Source organism: Anolis sagrei, chromosome 4 (assembly GCF_037176765.1).
Source record: "Anolis sagrei isolate rAnoSag1 chromosome 4, rAnoSag1.mat, whole genome shotgun sequence".
Taxonomy (NCBI): domain Eukaryota; kingdom Metazoa; phylum Chordata; class Lepidosauria; order Squamata; family Dactyloidae; genus Anolis; species Anolis sagrei.
The window spans coordinates 163300911-163324866 of NC_090024.1; the positions used below are offsets into that span (position 1 = coordinate 163300911).

General features: G+C 37.1%; 1 protein-coding gene across 2 annotated transcripts in view; it reads left to right on the top strand.

Moving 5' to 3' along the window:
* NEGR1 (neuronal growth regulator 1) overlaps nucleotides 1-23956 on the top strand; it is a 624711-nt gene that overhangs the window by 496718 nt on the left and 104037 nt on the right. For both annotated transcript variants that reach the window (XM_060773729.2, XM_060773730.2), the window contains exon 6: nucleotides 4990-5141. In XM_060773729.2, the coding sequence (XP_060629712.2) occupies nucleotides 4990-5141 (152 nt within the window). The remainder of the gene's footprint in view (nucleotides 1-4989; nucleotides 5142-23956) is intronic.

The following is a 23956-nucleotide window of genomic DNA, read 5'->3' on the forward strand; positions in this document are numbered from 1 at the left end:
TGGAAAAATACATCCAGTTTTGAGAGACTGGAATGAACTGAATTCGTGTGTAATTAAAGTATTGGGCATTTCTCATATTTTCTGTTTGAGAGAACTATGCAGAAGAAAAATGATTTTTATGGTATAGAAGTAGGAGATCAATTAGTGGAACAGCACAATTCAGTGGAAGCTGGAAGGGGCACCCATGATTTCTACCACAGCTTCCCATTCACCCCAAGATTTGCTCCAGTTGGAAAGAAAGCTCTCCGAAACTAATTTTAAGCAACTCTGAAGATAGGAGGGAAGAAAGAAGGGCAAAGTTCTGTAACACTGCTGTTTATCAGGGGCGGGTATCTGTATGTGACAAACATCCCTAGTCTTATCTTGGGTGAAAACGCCTGGCCCTGAGGACAATCCAGTCTATGGACTGCTCACTCCAGATGGTTGTATTTTGGATGGAAGGCAGATCTAGGGAGCCCCCCCCCCCCCCCGCAAGCCCCATTACTCAAAGGGGGAGAGTAAACTCCCATGTCAGCCCCAAGGACAGGCCCCTTTCCAACTCCCAGGCCCCAGAACCCAAAGAAGTCATTCTAGGGCCCCATCCTTCAACCAAATGGTGCCAAGGTGTACCTTACAAAGAGAAATGGAGCCAGTAGCTGAGGGAACACACACACACAATGCAGGACAAGGGAATGTCACAACTGTATATATTATATTTATTATTACGAATATGATGTTATATAATTATTTGCTACCACCAATGCATTATTAACGGGTTTTTTGCTGCCACGATTTATTGATCCATAGACCACCTCCTTGCTACAATGTTCAAGAAGACACACAAACTCTTCAGGTGAAATAAAACAAGAATATAATGTTTATTTTGTCCTTGAACCTTAAAGATGCGTAGTGATTTCAATAAACTGTCAGGATTTATTTGTACAGAGAAGTGTTTTATAACTTGAGTTTATTGAAAACAATGTTCTTCACACAGGAATACAAACAGGTTATTTAAGCCTTTTGAATCCTCTTTCTCTGAGGCTTCAACACCAGCACTCTAAAACCATAGAGGCTCACTATATTTCTTAATCCTTCTCCCTGAAGGCTTTAATTACTTTCTTCAAAGAGGTATCTTTCTAATAACAGTTCCCAAAGCTCTTCCTTCCTGCTCCTTCAAATCTCCTAAACTAACTCCTTCTACAAACTCCAAACTCTAACTGACAAAACTCTGGCTCCATAGCTCTTTCTTTTGCTCTAGCTCCATCCATCTCCTGTTGCTAAGCAACTCCTCCAATTTCATCAGCCAATCAGACTGCACCAGCTATGAAACTGTGTGATTGCTCCTCCCCTCTACTTTCCTTAGCTTTTCCAAGCCAGGCCTGTTACTGCCTGTACACCAACCTTGTAAGTTAGACTAATCTGTTGGATACCCCAACTTTTGGTAGTCTCCTCCAAAACCTGGGAGTGAGACCTAATTGAAGGCACAATCCAAAAGTCAATTCCCCAGTTCCCCAGAAATAGTGTTGTGTATATATAAAACTATCCACACCACTCAATGAAGGTGCGGGGAATTCTACCCAGTTCCAATAGGAAAGCAGATAAACTCACACTGCCCTGAGGGCAGGATGGTGAGTCATGTGAATTAAAGAAGGCCCATGTGAGGCATGCTATACATGGCCAGCCTCCGTGCATGTGATGAGCCATCAAAAATCCCCCCTTGTCTGCAGCACTCATAACTGTACGGTTTTCGGTTTAAAAAGTCATAACTCTTAAGAACTGCTATTAGGCTCTTCATAATGAGAAGCCAGTGAAGCATTGGAACATAGCATGAATGTTGACATACCCATTGATAAAACAGGCCTGTGATCTCTTCTATATATGCTGTAGATCAGTTTATTTGGATGAATCGCCTTAATGTTATGCATGACAATATCACAGACATCACACTGGCAACAAAGATCCGCATAATTAAAGCAATGGTTTTCTCCATAGTCACCTATGGATGTGAGAGCTGGACCATAGGGAAGGCTGAGCAAAGGAAGATAGATGCTTTTGAACTGTGGTGTTGGTGGAAAGTTCTGAGAGTGCCTTGGACCACCAAAAGATCCAACCAGTCCATACTCCAGAAAATAAAGCCCGACTGCTCATTGGAGGGAAGGATAGTAGAGACAAAGATGAAGTACTTTGGCCACATCATGAGAAGAAAGGAAAGCGTAGAGAAGAAAATTATGCTGGGGAAAATGGAAGGAAAAAGGAAGAGGGGTCAACCAAGGGAAAGATGGATGGATGGCATCCTTGAAGTGACTGGGTTGACCTTGAAGGAGCTGGGGGCTGTGACGGCCGACAGGGAGCTCTGGTGTGGACTGGTTCATGAGATCACAAAGAGTCAGAACCGACTGAATGAATGAACAACAACATGTCAATATGATTCAATTTTTGTGGCCATTCATGTTTAATTGACCTGTAGAAGCACATTTTGCAACAAGTGTAAAAAAGGTATTATTTAACTGATCCAAGTCAAATATCCTCTCAATTCAGCATTCATGATTGTGCTGGCCTCATCATTATTCATGAACTCATGGCTTGCTACCAGGGCATAGCTTATACTTTGTGTTTGTGCATTTATCATTTTGATATTGATTCAGACTCCTGTAACTTCTTTGTGTATTTATTTTTCTTGATTGGTTGGTGTGCTACAGGAGCAAAAACAAATTGAAAGTTTCTGACCTTATGTCCAAATTAATCATACAACATTGAAACACTTGCAAATGATGAACGTGAACTTGAATTCCAGAGCAAAAAAACACATATTTAGTACAAGTAGATTAGAGGAGGCAGATACTTCAGGAAAGAATAATTTAAACATAGCTGCACCTTAGACCCACTTCCTTGAGCAAAGGCTTACTTCCATGTAGGCATGTAGTGATTTGGTGTGCAAAATTCCTATTTTTTTCATCTTCAGATGATGCAGCAATTTCTCAAGTTTCAGAAATTTGCAAGAACTACTAGTATGCGGTTACTGGTTTGGGAATATAGAGCTCTTCTAAAACCTATTTTATATGCAGAAGTGCATAGTGGTTAAATTACAAAAATAGGAACATTAATTTAATGTAAAATATTAAATCATCAATATGCAGCTATATCATTAATAATGATAGATATGTATTTTTAAGCTGAATGCTAAGAAAAATTGTACCTCTCTCTTAGATTTATTGCATGCTGCCATCATATATCAAAATTAAATGGTAACTTGTTTATATAAGCAAGAGTTCTGCTTTCAGCATGAAATATAAGCAAATATCCGAGTAATCAAGCATAGCTAAGTATTTTCATATTTAACTATGATTTTCCAATATCTGAATCTGGCCATATATATCCTGATAACAAATTGATTAGATAATGCAAGATGGGTTCCATTTGCTTTTCCATAACTTTCTATTTACAAGGGGTCTTGTGGCTTTCCAGAATGCTATGCAGAAGAAGGCTGCTGGGATTTACAATCCCGCAACCTCTGTAAAGCCAGATAATCCCACCATTTATGTATTTCTCACATCAACCCTTTATTGGTGAAGAAATTGATAACTAGGATTGGTCTACTGGAAATAGCATCAATTTCAGAAGCAGTGAAATCAAGGGTAGGGGAATTACTTCATAGTTGCAAAATTATCCATTCATTTGTTTTGAAGATGGGATACCATTAACAGCAGAATGTGTGACCAATGTCTTTCTTCTCCTTCCACCATTAGCAAAAACACATTTAAAAACATTGTTAATTTTAAAGACCTCACAACCTCTGAGGATGCCTGCCATAGATGCAGGAAAAACATCAGGAGAGAATGCTCCTAGAACATGGCCATACAGCCCAAAAAACCTACAACAACCCAAAAAAACATTTGTATTGATTATTCAATCTGTTCTCTGCATCTTCTTGGTCTGCTTGGATTTTTTACTTTTAAAAAAATGCAATGAATTTTAAAGGTAATGCCGTATTCCGAGAAATGGGATGTAGTAATATTTTATAAAGTTATTATACAATCTAAGTAAAACAAACATGTAATAGGATGGTTGTGTGGTTGTGTCATCCTATTCTGCATTGACCTCTCTTCTCACATGGTGACTTTCAAAATATAAATCTACTCTACAAGCAGTAGGCTAATTGTTTCCAGTACTCTGAATGGCTTGACAAGTCTCTATATACACATGCAACTATTCACATTATATCCCCTCCCCTCCAAGTATGAAGAGTACAAAAATGATAGAATGGATAGATCATGCACTCACCCTCCTTGTGAGCTAATTACTTCAGATTTAATATTGAGTTTAGTTTGATACAGCTAACTCTTTCCCTAAACATGGGGACAGGGGCCAAGTGAGTAGTAGAAGAGAAGATGTTCGCTATATGTTAAATTTTTAAAAAAACCAGTATGCTCTTCCTCAAGTAGTCATGCCAATGAAGCAGAGCTCTACACATTTTTGTCCTTTACCTGCTTCCCTGATGCCTCTAGTGCCACTTCTTACACTATTCCAGATGGTCTCCTAACCTTTGGTTGGATATTGCCATAGTCATGGCAGCTGCATAATGTAATCTACCAAGACTCATATATTGTTCCTTAAGTTTCCAGGAAAATCTGATCTGTTACGGTGTGTCACTACATGTGTACAGTCTAGATCAGGCTGGCTTCTGGGAGGGAAGGGCAGATTGCAGGGTGGCAAGTGTCACCATTTTTGTTTACCTGTAGCTTGCCATCATTGCCAGAGTTATCCAAGGAGCAGACTTAGAAAGGGGGGGGGGAGGAGAGGGAGTAAACCTCTTACTTCTGGATAAACTGCTTACTCCTGAGCAAATCACTAATAACTGTGCTGATTCAAATTTAGGGTGTGGAATGCAATAACATTTCAGTGTGCTATACTAACTGTGATTATCCACCCACACACTAAAGTAATTTTTTTAATTCAAATACCTTTGTCTGTGGCTTCTAACAGAATATTTTCTATCTCCCTTCCTTCTAGACTGATCAATGGACAACAAGGGATTACTATTAAAAGCTTTAGTTCAAGATCATTTTTAAATTTCAACAATGTGACAGAGGAGCATTTCGGCAACTATACGTGTGTTGCTGCCAACAAACTAGGCACAACTAATGCCAGCCTGCTTCTTAACCGTAAGTCAAGAAAGATGATGAAAAATATTACTGTTCTGTGGGAGAGAGGGTTCTCTACTTTGGAGAGTGTGAAAATGGTGCAGTCTGTTTGGCTTGGTATCTCTTCAGAAGAACTGTGGCTCTGAATAATTTTCATGAGTTTTATTTAGCTGAAATGATCCAGGATGCAATTCAGTTTGTTTTATCATCATCATGGTCCAACTATGTCAACCAGAATACAGTATGATTTCAAGATTATTGTATCTGTCATAATATGTAAAGATATGAATTTGCAGGGTGAATGTTTGTACAGTCTGGTTTGTGATTGAAGTCTTTCTGGGTGTGGCCATATCTAGGGTTATAATTACCTCTGGCAAATGAACTTCTTGTTGTCCACTATCCATATCAGATGCCATGGAATGATGTAGGAGGTTGGTCAAGGAGCACAGAAGTTGACCCATGACAAGTGTCTTTATCAGTGCCATGCACGGTAGAAATAAAAATAGTATGGGGCATTTGTAAATTGCAATGAAATGTTTAACCTTGGAACAAAACATTTTGTGCTGCAGCTTTCTGGAAGGCAAATGTTAGACATGTGTTCTTAAATGTACATAATGTTTTTCTAGATGTGACCTATATCAAATAACTATCCAATATCTCAGGGTGTGTATGTGTGTTTAGCACTCAAGTAAAGATAGTGAAGCAAATATCCCTGGCTTGCACTTACTTTCTTGTGGGATCTTCTTTAAATCATTAGGAAAATAGTATATTATAATTTGCAGCACAGTTAAGGTGAACTAGTGTGTGATATAGAATTAAGTAGTGAGTACACTCTAGACTTCTGATTGGTAGACACTGAGGAAACTGACACTTAGTTTGGTGGGTGTATTCTGAGAGCTGTAGTAGATTTTCATATCATACGATGTGCACATTTCCTTTAGAATTCAATTTGCTGACAGTAAGCAATTCATTGACATATTTTATCAAGTGTTACAATAAACAAAATCTAATGGAAAAATATTGCTCACAATTTTTTTAAAAAAATAGGCTTTGATTTCTTAATTAAAATGTGCATGAATAAATAAAAAGCTGGTGATACATTAGGAACATACAACAAATAACTGAGCAGTTGGAAACGAGTAATTAGACAAGCTGCCAATACTTACTAAGGTTTCTGAGCCCCTGTTGGCCAACTATCATTATTCCCCTGCAGAGTTACAATTGGTGTATGAGGACATTGTGATTTTATCATGTTTCTGTCACAAAGCTTTGCTACAGCCCTGGAGCAACTAATTTTATGAATGTAGAAGCCAACACACCTCAGTGCTGGCAAAATTCCCACAGTCTCAGAATCCTTGCTAATTAATGACTTTTATTTGTATTTCCTGAAAAGGATTGTAATACTGATGGAAGATTTATAAGGCAGTATCTTTTTCACAAACCTAAGAGTTGAAGGCAATGAGGGTAATGTAATATTGAGATACTCTCATTGAGAAAACTGCTATGGCAGCAGATTGGTTTCCAAAGCATAAGCTAAGCAACAGTGATTTCTCTGTGATTCTTTGTGCACAACTATGTAAGTTAGAGATGTAAAATGATATAAATTTCATTATCTGAGGCAAAAATGAATTATTTTACCATTTTTCTCCTCACTGCAAGAAAGGTATAAATTTCTTTGCAGATTATCTGCATTTTGAGATGTATTCTGTGCAAATCGACATGCACATGCACATATACATATGGGTTTTTAATGTGTGCAGAACTGCATTTTCTGCACAGAAAACTAGTTTCCTGCAGAAACTTACTTTATGCAAAATATGACTGCTAATTTTCTGTACAAAAACACTAGCATTTTCTGTGCAGAAATTTTATTTTCCAGATTCTGGGGTTTTTTGTGCTAGATTTTTTTTTCCTGTGCAGGAAACTTCTTTTCTGCACAAAAATCCCATACCACATACATTTTGCAACATTGACTTCTTTGTGGGGTGCATATCTAAGGCATTTTGAGGAAAGGTTCTAAGAAATATTTATTTCCTGTTTGATTTAAGCACAACACAGCATCCCGTGAAAATTAAATGCTAACTACAAAACAAATAATACACACAGCCAAAATGAAGTTGGCATAACTCTTGTCTCCATGAACACCAAATTTTAGAGCTTTCAGGTTACACCTGCTTGCCATTTATCTTGTGTAATTCCTGTGGGACTGAGTGTTTCTATAGAACTGCAAAATTTACCTGTCAGAGAAAGCTACTTTGCTATTGTTTACATGCTTACATTCCAACATACAAGAATAGTGGAGCAAATGCTTGTTCACCTTGTGTTCAGCAACAACTGGTCCAACATACTTAGTATTGTAAGTTAGTTGGACAAGGATTTTTTAGCATGATTAATGATGTAAATGAATTCATATACATCCAAAATGAGTCTTGCTGATATATAAGGACATATACAACCACAGTTTGCCTGCTGTTCTTCTAAGAATAACATGGGTCACCAACATGTTAAAATATACACATTTCTAATAAAAATGGTGGTAATATACACACAGAAGGTTGAATACAAAATATTTCCTTTCATTGCAAGGCGATGACAGAATGATAAAGAAAATTTTCAGCTTCGTACTCAAGAGATGTGCTACTGTGTTAAGAGGGCAGAAATCAAACTTAAGTACTCACTGCTATTGGTGAAGCTAAACATACTTGTATCCAATTGATGCTTGGATGATGCATCATTGGGAACTTCAAACAAGCATATATCTGTGAATTGAAAGATGAAGAATTCCAATGAAAATATGCAAGGAATTGCTGGGCCCAGAACAATTAGCATTTCTCTTTTTTGAAGGAGAAGAAGCTCTAGGTGCAAAAGAGATGATATGAAACCAACCTTAACTTTTATAGCTGATCAGTGTATTATGAAGCTTGTATTATACTGACTGTACCATTTGGGTGGACAACTTGTGGTCAAATAAACAAGCCCTTGCCACAAAACACCAGCACTCAGACCATCTCATGATAACAAGGATAATATAGCAACTTGCAGAATTCTAATTTGTGACTAATCCTTAATCTAGTTTATTCTAAATATGTTATTTTTAGAGTTCATTGCCTGTGCTTCCAATGAGATGGCATTCTTAACCATATGAGTGGTTAAAGCTGGATAGTCCCATCCTGCCATCTAGGGGCTTGCTTTGAGCATTTTTGCATTGTTTACTTGGCATTGTATTTCCAGAGAGCCTCACAGCTCTAAAACGGAGGAAATGCAGTCTTTTACTATAAGCAAAAGCATGCATTTTATGATTCATTAAACCCATTATCCCAGGAGAACAAGCAGCATTATGGTACCTACCCAAGATAAAAGGCTCCATTTGCCAAGAAACAAAGAAAGAAGGAGTTAAGTCTTATTTAAATATGCAAACTCTGTTTCCAGATTAGCACAGTGTCAAGTTAAAACAAAACAAAGAAAAAAACTCCTAACAGTTCCCTAACAACTGAACTGCAGGAGACTGCCTGTGAAATCAGGGACTAACCTCAAATCTCCCTTACAGATTGTTACTTGCTATTCAGCCATAAAGTAAGGGGAACCATATTTCTGTTAAACAGTTATTTCTGCAAGTAATAGGTGCAAATTGCTTATAAAGAAAATTAAATGTCTGATTATCTGGGGGTGTGGTGTGTTCTGGGTAGGAGAAACAATTAATTACCCTTATGATGTAGACTGTACTTTGGTGTTTTGTTTCTAATTCACCTGGAGATAACAGGTCCATCACATGCTCTCATTCACAAGATTGAATGCATGTTGACAGAGATTCAAACATTCTCTTCCTTCGGCTCAAGGCACCTGATAAGCCCTCATTTGGAACAATGTTCTAGTTTTGCATAGATTCCATGTTTCCTCTTTCTCCTCTGCTTTATTGATCACCATTCTGGAGAGTCATACATTAACCCTTGGGATTTTTTTTTTGGGGGGGGGGGGGGTTAAGGAAAAGAAGGTAGAAACTGTATCTAACCCCTGAATACATATTATCCAACATTTTACAGTTTAAAATAGGACATGTGTGGCCATGTAATTCCAGAGGGTTGTGAAGCTGGTAAGAACTCACAAACTGCAGGGCTTGCGTTCTGCTTGAGATACTGGAAAGGGGAAGACTGTGCCCCTATTCTCCTCTATCCGCATGCCCCCCTGAGTTAACTGAGTACAAATTATTTTTGCATTTTGAACTCGGTGTGCAGCAACTGAAGTCAGTTGAAGGCAAAGGGAGAAACTGGGAAAGGAAAGAGAAGTTGGGATATTTAAAAAAAAACAGCACCAAAAGTGTGGCAGATGATTAATCAAGACTTTTCCTGCCAAATTGGAACAGTTGGAGGATGTCTGCAGGAAGCAGAGCTTGTTGGCTGGCTATATAAGTGAGCTGAGCCTACAACTCATTATCTGGCATAATCAACAAAAGAGTGTCAACAGTATAGACAAGGAGAACTACATTATATGGAGAGAAAATATGGTCTGCTACTACTAGCTATATGACTGACATGAAAAGAGGAAGAGCTATTTCGGAGGAACTGAAGTCAAGAAATAGACTATAAGTGAAGAATTATCAGAATGGGCATGGTAAAATGGCAAGCCTGGTTGTTTTAGTTTCTGCTTCCCTCTAGAAATACATAAATATCAGAGAAAAGTATGTCTCTACTTTGAGCAGGATTGTTCATTCCCTGTAGTTTGATTTTTTTCCAGAGAGAATCTGTACAGTCTTGTTTTACATTTTCAGCATTTAAGATAAAGGTAAAGGTTTCCCCTGACATTAAGTCTAGTTGTGTCTGACTCTGGGGGGTGGTGCTCATCTCCGTTTCTAAGCTGAAGAGCCCGTGTTGTCCGTAGACACCTCCAAGGTCATGTGGCCAACATGACTGCATGGAGAGCCATTACCTTCCTGCAGAACCAATGGCCTATTGGTAGAACCTATTGATCTACCCACATTTGCATATTTTGAGCTGCTAAGTTGGCAGAAGCTGGGCCTAACAGTGGGAGCTCACCCTGCTTCCTGGATTCAAACCACCAACCTTTTGGTCAGCAAAGCTTGCTGCACCACCAAGGGGCCCTTACCGCATTTACAAAAGGATTAAATGAATTCTTTACATTGCTGCTTCTTTACCATAATAGTAGAGATTATTAACAGTTGGATAGCTTAAAGAAAAGAACTATCAACAAGTATTAGCATGTATACCACTATATATTTATCACTCAACTTTTAAGCTTTATTGGGGGGGGGGGGTAATAGTTTGGAATTAGTGTTAGGGGCTAAATATAGACCAGTGAAACTATACCCATTAAAATAAATGGGTTGTTAGATATAATATAAGGTTCTATTAATTTTGAAATTAATTCATTTGGATTCAGCTTGCGACATTCAGATAACACTATAAATCATTACTGTCAGTAAGTTCAACAGACACACAAGCTTTTCTTTTCTATTTACATTCAGTTTAATTTTTTTTGTTTCTTGTGCTGTTTATTTAGGGGGAAAGGGTTATTTTTAGGCTATAGTATTGTCTGAATTTTAAATTATCAACCAAACAGTTTAAAAATATAGAGAACAACTCCCTTAGCTTGATTTGAAATCACGATATCTCTGCAAACATGAATCACCCATGAATGAAACTCCCTCCACTCAAAATGATGGGCCATAGAGTTTCAAAGGATGACTGCTAGATAGATGTCTCTCCCAAAATGCTTTTCAAATGCACCACTGCACTGCAATTATGGATTCTGTTTTGCTAGACTGTCCCTTATGTTGTGGAGTTACCATCTTGTAAATGACCGTGGCTAGGGACTACTTGTGCACTGGGAGAGACATCTAGCAGTAATCATTTGAAACTGCATTACCCGTCCTTTCAAGTGGTTAGAATTTCATCCGTGGGCAGTTTGTAGTTACAAAGATATCGTGATTTCAAATCAGGTCCATCTTTTTGAAACACCTGTGCTTCAAATGGAACTCAGCAGCATGTTCTATCATTGCAGAATGCTTGAATGTCATTAAGCAGCTGTCACAGATATGTTTTAGTGCTGGATTAAGTGATCTGTTTGTATACCAATAATATGTTTTGAGTTCTTTGGGAATGAAAGGTGCGATAGAAATGTTAAGATATGGTAATCATGATGGTGAAATGTAAATACCATGTTGTCTCGAACATCTGTTTTAGTGTCAAATGAAGGAAACAGATAGCAATGTCTTTGTGACAAGTATCTGTATGCTCTAACTAAATTTTACTTGAGTAGAAATACAAATGAACCTGAACTTCTGTAAAGCAGACAATGTTAAGGACCAAGAGTCTGTGGGTGAGACTCCAGGTTCCATTGTGAACCAAAGCCAGCCCCAGTTTTGTGTAACTCTGTGCCAGAGGATTTTTTTCAAGGGGCAGAGAGAGTAAAAAACCTCTATCCAAAGAGAGTGGTTGGGTTCACCACTGAAGGTTTTTTTTTAACTGGGGTTTGAATCCCTTTTCTAAACCCACAGTACAAGGTTATTTGTCAGGTTTATCACCTTTCATGAATACCAGTTCAAGGATCAGATGAGATCAGCTTCATGCATCAGTGCTTGCTGCCAGCAGAGAAAGATCAAGGTTTCGACATCTTGGGAAGTGATGAAGACCTTCATCTGTTGGACAATGCACTGGGCCTAGTTCACAGACTTCTGTGCAAAAGGGCATTATCTAAGGCCACAGTTGTGTAGCCGCTCAAGAACCCTACCTTTCAGAAGGGACTCATGTTCACACAAGTCACCAACATAAGGCTGGTTTAATTCCAGCACTTTGTTGCAATGGATCCACCACCATTCCTGAACTCCATGTAGAAGAGGCAGGCCTATAATCAGAATCTTTCCCATAAAACACAGGTCAAGCTTTTCACCAGGAGGGAAAGTATTGGCTTCTTGCTGGGCAGAGCAGCACTATGGTTTCCCTTTTCTTCCAGAGGAGGTCATCATGATTCTTTTGCCTGAACTCAAGGACCCATGGGGATGTATTTGGTTGGGATCTTTTCCTGAATCTAAGGACAGATTGCAGAAGATTCCTGGGCACTGTCAGTTTGTTGCTGAAGAGGAAAGTTATTATCTGAAGGTAGATGTTCTGGTTTTTTCCCCTAATGCCAGCTTCTTTGGTGGGAGAAGGGGACATTGTTTCCTTGGCCATGGCTCAGAAGGATCCCTGTCAATGTTATACCTGTGAAATCCAGAAATGTGTGAAAGAAAATAACCCTATGACATCTAGGTGTAAATCTGCCATCCAGGAGATGAGAAAATGTTGTGTTTAGTATCCAAGCTGCAGGACTGTCTCTTGTTCAGGGCTTGAGTCAGAGGAAATGGAAGAACATAAGCCAGTACTAGCTCCCAAGGAATTCTCCACCCCAAGATACTGAGAAGACACTGGAGAGCACAGACATTTTTGCTATTTGTTAAAACAATATTGTTGTTAAGCATCAGTTGTAAATTAGTTTTTGAGGTAGTCTTGCTATAGTGAGCAAGACCTTAACCTTGTTTTCAGGGCAAATGGGGTTGGTGTTTGGAGCAGTTTGTGATCCTCAGAGCTGCTGTAGTATATCCACTAGGCCTGGGCGGTTTCGTTCGTTAATTTTGTAATTCGTTAAATATTCGTTATATTTAACAATTACAAAATGATTTCAAAATATATTTTCAAACCCGGAAGGGTTTTTCAATAACGAATCGGCATCCTCCATCCTTTTTACGAGCTTCCGCCCGTTTCGGAAATGGGATGGAGGATGCTGGGTGCCCTGGGAGCCAATCCCAAGCAGTGTACCGTGGCTGATTGTGATTGGGCGAGCAGCCCTTTAAAAGTGGCTCCGCGTGGCCGCATTGCTCATTGTTGCGAAGGCGAGGGAGAAGACGGGAGCGGCTTGGATTGGCTTGGCTTGGCTTGGTTGGCTAAAGCTTGGATTCATTCCGTACATTGATTCATTTGCTTTCATTTTTGCATTCCTTAATTCTGTTGTTGGGAGAGCGAGGGCGGTTTTTGTTAATTTGTTAATTTTCCATTTTAAATATTTTTGAAAAATACCTTTATTTTATTCTTTAAAAAAATCAAAAAATATTCTAAAAAAAGGAAAGACCCTTGTGTGCCTGTGTGCTATCGTTTGTCCCTGTCTTGTGGCTGTTTGCTCCACAGCGGGGCGAGCATTTTGTTAATTTTCCATTTTTAAATATTTTTGAAAAATACCTTTCTTTTATTCTTAAAAAAAATCAAAAAATATTCTAAAAAAAGAAAAGACCCTTGTGTGCCTGTGTGTGCGTTTGTCATTTGTGTAATTCCAACCAGTGCGCTCCTTTTGCCAACAGAAAGTGCTATAATACAGTGCTCGCTCATTATTTGTGTAGTTCCAACCTGTGCGCTCCTTTTGCCAACACAAAGTGCTATATAATACAGTGCTCGCTCATTATTTGTGTAGTTCCAACCAGTGTGCTCCTTTTGCCAACACAAAGTGCTATATAATACAGTGCTCGCTCATTATTTGTGTAGTTCCAACCAGTGCGCTCCTTTTGCCAACACAAAGTGCTATATAATACAGTGCTCGTAAATACTTTTGCGCATGCGCTAACGCGGGCGCCATCTTAACGAATCGATTCATTATTAGCGGGGTTTACGAATAACGAAATTTCGTAAATACTTTGCACATGCGCAAACGTGGGCGCCATCTTAACGAATCGATTCGTTGTTCCCGGCAAAATTACGAAATTTCGTAAATGCTTTGCGCATGCGCCAACGCGGGCGCCATCTTAACGAATTGATTCATAAATATTTACGAAATTTCGTAAATACCGAACTTTTTTAAGGGAAAATTTTGTAATTATTTTAAATATCGAAACAAAAAAAAAACCCCAAATACAAATCGATTTTAGAAACAAATTTTTCCGTTGTTACCCAGGCCTAATATCCACCTCAAAAGGGGTGGGGGGGAACTTTGGGGGTATAGTGTCATGTCCTACAGTTAAGAATGGTTGGTATAGTGGCATGCCTAGCAGTTGGTGGTGGCTAATATATATAATGTCTGGCAGCCTGGTGGTAGTAGAAATGCCTATGCATATACAACTATGTATCATTTTGCATAAAATCCCAGTACATACTGCATTTATGGATATGGTTTTTGAAATCTATGCATCAAATTACATGGCCCAGTTAATGTCTCAACCATTTTGTCAATGCAGTGGTTCATGGTGGTAAAGCAGATTTGGATTTGAAATTATGAGACTATGTACATTGGAATGGCTACTTTGAACTGCATAGAAACAGCCACAGACTGAACACCCAGAACCTTATGCATCATTTAAATATACGCAGATGCCAGTCAGTGCAAACCTCCATGCAAGAGGCAAGGACAGGTTAATTCCATCCCATAATAAATATACATTCTGGTTCTCCTCCTGTTACTTTTGGTAATGGTCTGGATGACACATCCACTATCTCTTTAGCTGTAGAAAACACTGAATAGAAAAAAGAAGAAGCCCTGCTTTGAGAGTCCCAACTCTTCCTCTGGACATCAGAACAAATAAAACATACCATCACCCCCTTAACTGTACCAACAATATATGGTGTAAATCACTATACTTCTGGGCAGTTTTAGAAACTTCGGCATGCTACAAAACAATGACATTACTTCCTTGATGTCTTCTACATGTGTTGTTACCAGATCTCCTGGGTATTCCATTATGACCTGCTTACTTTGATGTATTTATTTTCTTAAAGGATGGGGTGAGTGCATATCCATCACTAAAAATGCTCAAAAGTTGACTTTTACAGGGTCATTATATTTTGAGCATTTGAAATGTTCACATTGCTTCACAGATTTAATGGTGATGTTCTCTGTATTTTATTGGTTTGTGTGTTCATTAAATGTTAAGGTCATCTCTTTATTGACTGATACATTATAATTAATGTGTGGCTCTATCACAGATTTCCTGAGATTTTAACCCAGTAGTACCACTGAGCTAACCCTTTTGTCATAGGTACAGAAGAAATGTGCTCTCCAGGGAAATTTAGTTTATGTTCATGCTTTCACTCTCATGTCAGCCAACAGCCTACAAAAGAGTCACCAGCATTCATTCCTGGTTACACTTATTTTACAAAATGCTAGCTCTGGAGAAAATGTTTATGATAATATTGAGCTACATGTTTTCTTACAGCTTTCTTTGTTTGGAGTCCCAAAATATCATTGTAAAATTGTTTTTATTTTTCAAAGTACTGTAAGTTGATGGACTGATATCTAGACACCTCTAAAAACAGTCAAATGTTTTTGTTTTTTTCAGATTTGGATTTAGCACATCATTGCTTCTTTTTTAATTGTGGTAGACTCTATGGAGAATGTTTGGGACAGGTACGATAATATGAATAATGGGCAAATACAAATGATAGAATCATAGAGTTGGAAGAGACCACATAGGCCATCCAGCACAATCAAAGCACTCCCAACAGATAGCCATCCAGCCAATGTTTAAAGGTCTCCAAAGAAGGAGTCTCCACCACACTCTGAGGTAGAGTATTCCACTGCTGAACAGCTCTTACAGTTAGAAAGTTCTTCCTAATGTTCAAGTGGAATCTCCTTTCCTGTAATTTGAACCCACTGCTCTCTGGGGCAGCAGAGATCAAGTCTGCTCCTTCTTCCTTATGACATCCTTTCACATATTTATACATAGTGATCATGTCTCCTCTCAACCTTCTCTTCTGCAGGCTAAACATCCCCATATCTTTAAGCCACTCCTCATTGGACATGGTCTCATTGGATCTTTAATCATTTTAAGTTGTCCTTTGAACACCTTCCAGCTTGTCAATATTTCTTTTCAGTTGTGGTTGAATTGGACACAGTATTCCAGTTGAGGTCTAATCAAAGCAGAATAGAGGTGCCCCATTACTTTCCTTGATCTAGACACTATACTTCTTTTGATGCAACTCAAAATCCAATTGGCTCTTTTAGCTGCTGCATCACATTGTTGACTCATGTTCAACTTGTGGTCTACTAAGAATCCAAGATCTTTTTTCACATGTACTGTTGTTAAAATACAGGCGTCACCCATCCTGTATCTGTGTGTTTTGTTTTTTTTCTGCCTAAATGTAATATCCTACATTTCTCCTTGTTGGGATTCATTTTGTTAGTTTTGGCCCAGCTCTTTCATATGTTAATTGTCACAAATAGTTTTAAACAAAACAAAAAAACAGAGCTTCCTCTCCTTGCTTTTATCAGTATTTGAGAGTATTGGTATTACTGATCTATATTTCAGATAAGAGACTGAGGCTGAAAGGCTGTGGTTTGCTTATGTTCACACACTGAATTCATAGCTGAACTAAAATTTCAGCAAGGAACATCCTAGCTCACAATCTATATTCCGTAGGGTTCAGTTTCAGTTCAACTTGTAGTTAAAATAATTGATATTGACATCAGTGGGCATTCCAGGTGAATTTACAGTTGAGGCTTTAATTTTCTTCGAGAATATTTTCATGTTCTAATTTCTAAGGTTAGCCAAGGATGTTTTTTAATCATAACAATGATGTACCAGTAAGTGGCAGCTTTCTCAATTAGAGGTGAATTGACAGGAATATAAGGTACTTCTCCATGTTTTCTTTTCCTTATGAAAAGTTGTACCCCTTTCAGTTAATATCTCTTTGGGAACAGAAAGCAGCATCAACCTCAATTATGGGAACAGGAAGTAGCACATTTAGATGTTGTCCACTGTCAGAGCTGTCTGTGTGACTGCATTGCTAGAAAGAAAGACAGATAATGGGAGAAATGTCACCAAAATTCCAGTAATGTGAAACTGTGAAAAGATTAATTTTGGAGTAATGCCTCTTAGCCTCAGAGATAGGAAAAGGCAAGCTGCTTTTGCACAAATCTTTTCATGCAAACCCTGTGATAAATTCTCCTTAGAATCACCATAAACTGGACATGCCTCACATGCTCAAACAACTATGTTTTTGCACTAATGATGCGAATTGTAGATGAGGTCTAGGACTGCAATTTTATTTCATAAAAAGTGAGAAAGGGTTATCCTTCAGAAAGTTCAAAACACTGACAATTATTAACCTCAGCACTTAATTATGTAAGGAGGAAAAAGTGATATTTAAAAATATGTCTTGCCTTTAAGATTTAGCTCCACAAGTTAGAAGGCTTTTTAAAAAGATTCAAGAAAATGTTTGCCTACTTACCATGTTATCAGATTAAACCAACAAGCATAAACCCCATGGGAGTCTTGAATGCTTTTGACAATATTTCCGTAATAACTAGGGATATATAACTGCCTGTTGTTTCAGAGTGAAATAAAAACCAGTACATACTAGAAATAAATGCTAACAAGTGTGTTTACACTTTAGACATTTAGAGGTAGAGACATATAATTTTTCTTTCTTTGATAATATGACTCTTTTAAAGAAGATTCTGAATAGATTTTATTTTTTTCCTGTGAAAATATTTGAAGAGTATGTGCTGGCATTACCAAGGCAATAAAGAAATGTAAATTGAGTTATCTTATATATGTGTGGGTGGCTCTATATGTTGTGTCTGTCTTGAGCATCTCTCACTCAGAATTCTAAAATCTGAAATATTCAAAAATTCAAAATTGTCAACATGGTTGGCAGAGATAGCAACACCTTTGCTTTCTGATGGTTCAGTGCACACAAATGTTTCATGCTCAACATTATTGAAAATATATAATTACCCTTGTATGAAGCATAAATGATGCACATTGTTTTGCCTGGAATTGGGATAAAGGGGAAACTTTTATCCTGTGTTTTTTGGCCGTTGCAGCGAATCAGTGCATATTTAACCCTAACGTTGTGTAGTCACCCCCTTTTAACACAGGAAATCCTGTGTTTTAGGTACTGTGTAGAGATATACTCAAAGAATAATCTCCTCATTCAAAGTTTGTTTTGCAATGACCTCAGTTTTTTAAAGTGCTAGCATTACCTCAATAACTTAGCTAAACCGACAAGCAAATCACATTAGGGTTTAAATGGCCCCTGTTGGCACTTTTGTGAGAATATATAACTTCGAAGGAGACTTTTGGTGAAGAGTAGGCCTTATTAGTTTTGGGATGCCTTTAATGCATAAGGTTGAAAACATTTGCATTAAAGTATGTATTCCTATGCAGAGAAGCCGTGTGGAGTTTTTCTCTGTGTAGGGAATCAGGTCAACATTTTATGCCCCAAATTATATTTTGTGCAAAGAAACACCATGTATTCCTACACAAATGAATTTTGCTTCCCAAAGCCCTGAAGGTTCTCACATCTGACTTCTTGGCAGTGAGGCATTTCTCACCACTTGAATCCACATAGCCCTCCCAGATAGATCTTATGGGCAGGCGTTAAGTTTGTAGTTAAACATGTAGTTGGTGGGTGGTTTCAAGCCTCTTATCCAGGGTGTAAAATTTAGAATTGATCCCCGAAAATCTGACCAAATGTGTACACTAACTGTCTCTCTAGACTTTGTGATAAGTGTGGTGTCAGGTACCGAGTGAATGCAAGCTAGTGTCTCCTTAAATTTCCTGGCACATTTTTCATAGCAGGCAGCTATAGGTCCTATTCCTGATTTCTCTGAGGATGCTTCCAGACAGCTTTAAAACCTGTTGTTTAAATGGGGTGGGGGGGGGGGGGATTCAGGGACCTGACTGCAGGTGTTGCAACCCAGCCACCTGTGTGATTCCTTTTCACCCAAACACCATACAGTTCACCAATAAGTAATAAGTTTATTAAGAAAAGTGTATATAATAGTAAGTGCAATTTCAAAACTGAGTAGACAACAATCCAAAAGTCATTCCAAAATCAGCCGACTAAGCAATTATAAAGGTACAATCGAAAACCAGACTAAAAACATGTTCAAAGTTATATCCATAAGCTTGATATTCTTGAAGGTAACCAATAGCAGTGACCAACTCTGAATATGAATCCAAAATCCCTAAAGGAAAAAAAACCAAGAAACTGTAATCCAGCGGTTTCAACAGTTAAAGCAAACCTAGATCTAAAAGCTTGAAAACTTGAACCAATATTATAATCCAATGAAGAGACATTGATCTTAAACAGGAAAGCAAGATACATTACCAAAGACCAGTTCTCCTAACACAGAGCTTCCAAGACAGGTGATTTGACCCATGAAAATCCAGTGTTGATCTCCCAATGAACTTTATCTCAAAAGGCTTAAGAATTTTAATACTTACCCATGACATCACCCTTTCTCACACCTAGGTTCCCTTTGCTTGTGTTTCAGCCTCTGGGAACAATGAATATGTTTCTCCTTCACACTATCGCCTCATAACAGTAATTGTTGAGTTATAGGCAGTGCTCCTGTTTCCTCCACATTCCTTTCAGAGTCAATCCCTGACAGATTCTCGTGAGAACTATTTTCTGTTACCCTATCAAACGATCTAACCAAAATATTCCCACCACCAGGGGGAACACTTTCGTTTTTCCCCACAGAAGTAACAGACTCAGAAGTAAAAAATCTCCACCAAAAAGTCTTCATCTTCAGAGACTTCACAGGCCTCAACAGGCCTGTCTGTCTTGGGATTGCATCCTCCACCACTCCCACAGGCTTCCTCTCTATCGGAACAAGATAAAGGGTGAAAAGTCAACATCCGGTGGAAGATTTTTTTAAAAAAATCACTCCATTATGCGCTGGATTGTATATGCACACATGCAAAAATCTTAATATAAATATATGCAGATTTGCATGTGCACATATGAGGTCCAGGACATAACGAAATGATTTTTTAAAATAAAATCTGTTGGAAATCTCTCTTTCTCCAATTGTTAATTCAAGCTCTGTTTAATATTATAAAGTTTAAAATAGATTTTCAGAGAGTTCTTTTTTTAAAAAAAATTTTTTATTGATTTATCACAGTTATTACATACTATTGCATTTTATACATCAACCTCTTTAACATGTTGTTTTGTTGTTTTGCTTTGACATTTCCTCCCCTTTTCTCTCTTTTTTTCCCCCCTTTTTTCACCTCAGTGCTCCCCTCCACCCGTCTCAAGCCACATTTCTTACATTTCATCTGTCCAAAATTTCATTTCTTCTTGTGACGGTAATTTTCCTTCCTTATTTTTTAATCCATTTACCACAAATTTTCCCCATATAGCATCAAAATCACTTTGTTTCCATATACCTTTTTTAACCTTTAATATACATGTCAGTTTATCATTTAATGCTATTTTCCATGCTTCCTTATACCACTCCTCTATTCGTATATTCATTTCTTTTTTCCAATTCCTTGCTATGAGCAGTCTTGCTATAGTTAGTAAGTTTGTTATCGCTTCTTTATCCTCCTTTTTCAGTTGCTTATTGGTATATAATGATAATAAGGCTATACTAGGACTTTTGTCTATTTTCATATTCATTATAATTTCTATTTCTCTAAATACCTTCTCCCAAAAATTATTTACATATTTACATTGCCACCACATATGTATATATGTTCCTGGTTCTTTACACCCTCTCCAACAATTTGTTGAATTGTTTTAATTCATATATGCTATTCTTACCGGTGTTAAGTACCACTTCCATATTAACTTGTAATAATTTTCTTTAACACGTATCGATAAATTTTTTAAATGTCTTTGTCCCCATAACTGTTGCCACTCTATTTCACTTATTTTTATCCCTAAATCCTCTTCCCAAATCTCCTTAAGGGTACTCTTTTTTATTTTCCCATCCTTCATTTCAATTAGTATCTTATAGATTTTGCTAATTATACCTCTTAAGTTTTCATGTTCTTCTACTGCCCTTCCCTTCTGTATTATTTGTTCGAATTGATTGAGTTGGCTTCCATTTCTATTATTTTTTTCCAGTTTATTAACCATTGTTCTAGTTGTATACAATGAAACCATGATAATTTTATTTCTTTAAACTCTTCCAACATCCTTTCCCTCTTCATTTCCACCTTCATCCAATCCCCTATTCTATCTAAATTTATTTCCCTTACCTTTTTATCCATTGCTTTTTTAAAATTTTTTGGGAATTTCTTTTCCATCACTATTGGGGTTATAATTGATCCTTCCTTTATTAACCTCCCCTTGTATTTATTCCATACTTTCAGTATGTTGCTCAGCATTGGGTTTCTAATTTCCCTCAGTTCTTTTCTAGTAAGCTGTTTAAAAAATATATTCCAAGTTTCATCTTCCACTTTTTCTGATTCATTACTAAGCCAATCTATTCCCTCTTTTTTAACCATTCCTTCTATAACCAAATTTAATCTACTTGCTTCATAATATTTTTTTATATTAGGTAGTGCTAATCCACCCTCCTTTTGCGATCTATACCATAACTGTTTGTTTAGCCTGTTTCTTTTACTTCCATTGCAGTACTTATTAATCATTTGTTGCCATCTAGTTAGCTCTTCTTCTGTGATTTGAAGTGGTAACATTCTAAATATAAAATTTATTTTTGGAAGTATTTTCATTTTTACTAATGCTATTCTTCCAAACCAGGATAAATGTATACCTTCGTACTCTATTAACTTTTTCTGAACTTCTTTTCTTAAAGTTACTACATTTACTTCCTCTATCTCTTTTAAATCCTTAGTTATTATTACTCCCAAGTATTTTAGTTTATTCTTAATTCTTATTCCCATTTTTCTCTGTTCTATAAATTTTTTTCTTCTTCTCTTGTATAATTGAGTAGCATCATTTCTGACTTGTTCCAATTAACTTGTAAACCCGTTGCTTTCCCAAATATCTCCAAATGTTCTTTTATTCTATCTATTTTCTCCACTATATTTTCTATAAATAACAATGTATCGTCAGCGAATAAGCTCACCTTCTGTTTCTCCTTTTTTCCTAATCCTTCTAAATTTTTATCATTCCTTATATTATTAGCAAAAAGTTCTATCACCATAGCAAATAATATCGGGGACAAAGGGCACCCTTGTCTAGTTCCTCTAGTCACTTTTATTTCATTTGTCACTCCATCATTTATAGTTATCACTGCTGAGTTCTTTGAATAAAATTGTTTTAGTACTCCTTTTATTTTATTTCCCATTCCAAATTTATTCAATATTTCCCCTAGTGTCTCCCATTCCACACAATCGAACGCTTTAAAAATATCTAATGATAGTATCCATGCTTTTCCCTTCCCCTCTTTAACCCAATGAATTTTATTTAGTGCTCTCCCTATCAAATTTGACATTTGTCTTCCTTTTATAAACCCACACTGATCTTCTTTTATGTACTTATACATACATTTATTCATTCTATTAGCTAATATCGCGGACAATATTTTTGCATCCTGGTTTATTAATGATATGGGCCTGTATGACCCTGGGTCTGTTAAGTCTTTGTCAGGTTTGGGTATTAATATTATTAATGATCTCCTCCATGAATCGGGTATTTTATCTCCCTTCATTATTCCATTATACAATTCCAATAATTTTGGGGTTAAAACTTCTCTAAAGCTTTTATAATATTCTGTCCCTAGACCATCCAGGCCTGGGGCTTTTCCTACTTTTAATTTATTAATGACTTCCTCTATTTCTTTTTTCTTAATAGGTTGATCCAATAGCTCTTTATCTTTCTCCTCCAGCTTACTCTCCCAATTTTCTTCCACGTATTTCCTAATTGCCTCTATGGGACATGCTTTAGTTTGATATAAGTTTTCATAAAATTCCTCAAATACTTTCAGTTTTTCTTTCATAGCTCTACATAATTTACCTGCTTTATCTTTTATCGTGTTTATCATTCCTTCCATTTTCTTTTTCTGTGTTGATTTAGCTAGGATCTTTGAATTCCTATCACTAAACTCAAAATATTCCCTCCTTAAATAAATTAAATTTTCTTGTACTTCGTCTATTTCCATTTTATCCAATTCCTCTTTTTTTGCTCTTAACCTAGCATAAATTCGTGTATCTCTCTTTATTACATATGCTTTTTCAATCTCTTCTATTTCTCTTTCTAGATTCCTTTTCCTTTCTTCTTGCCTTCTTTTTAAGTTAATTGTCTCTTTTATACATAACCCTCTGGTCACTGCTTTCATAGTATCCCATAGGACTCCTTTTGTCACCCCCTTTTCGTTGAAGCCCCATATTTCTTGCCATTCTGCTTGCACTTTATCTACTATCTCTTTATGATTTAGTATTCTTGTGTTTAACCTCCACCTTTTCATTTTATCATAATCACATTTCAACGCAATCTCAATTGAAACCAAAGCGTGATCCGAAATCTTAATCATACCTATATCAGCATTTAGCACTTTACTTGTCATATTCTTGGAGACAAAAATATAATCAATTCTTGTATACACCTTATGTACCGATGAATAATATGTGTATCTACTTTCATTTCCTTTTACCAATCTCCACACATCCTTTAATTGCCATTTATTCATTATTCTGCTTAAATCCGTTGTTTCAATATTTCTAACTTTTGATGCTATCGTAGTTTTATCCTTCTTTAAATCCATACAGCAATTACAATCTCCTCCAAATATTACATTTTGTTGATGATAATTCTCTATTTGCTCTAGCACTTTTTCGTAAAATTCTTGCTGTTTCACATTTGGTGCATATACATTTACTAATACATATTTTTCCTCCCCTATTTCCCCATATATTATTATATATCTTCCCTCTTCATCTTTCAATACCTTGTTTATGACAAAATTACATTTCTTTGCTATTATTATTGCTACTCCTCTTGACTTTGATGACCCAAAAGATGTTTCATAGTTCCTTATCCAACTCGACTTTAGCTTACTCGAGCCCCGTTTATTTTGATGTGTTTCCTGTAGGAAGATGGTGTCCGCCGCGTCCTTCTTCAGTAGAGATTCGATTCGCCTTCTCTTAATTACCGTCCCCA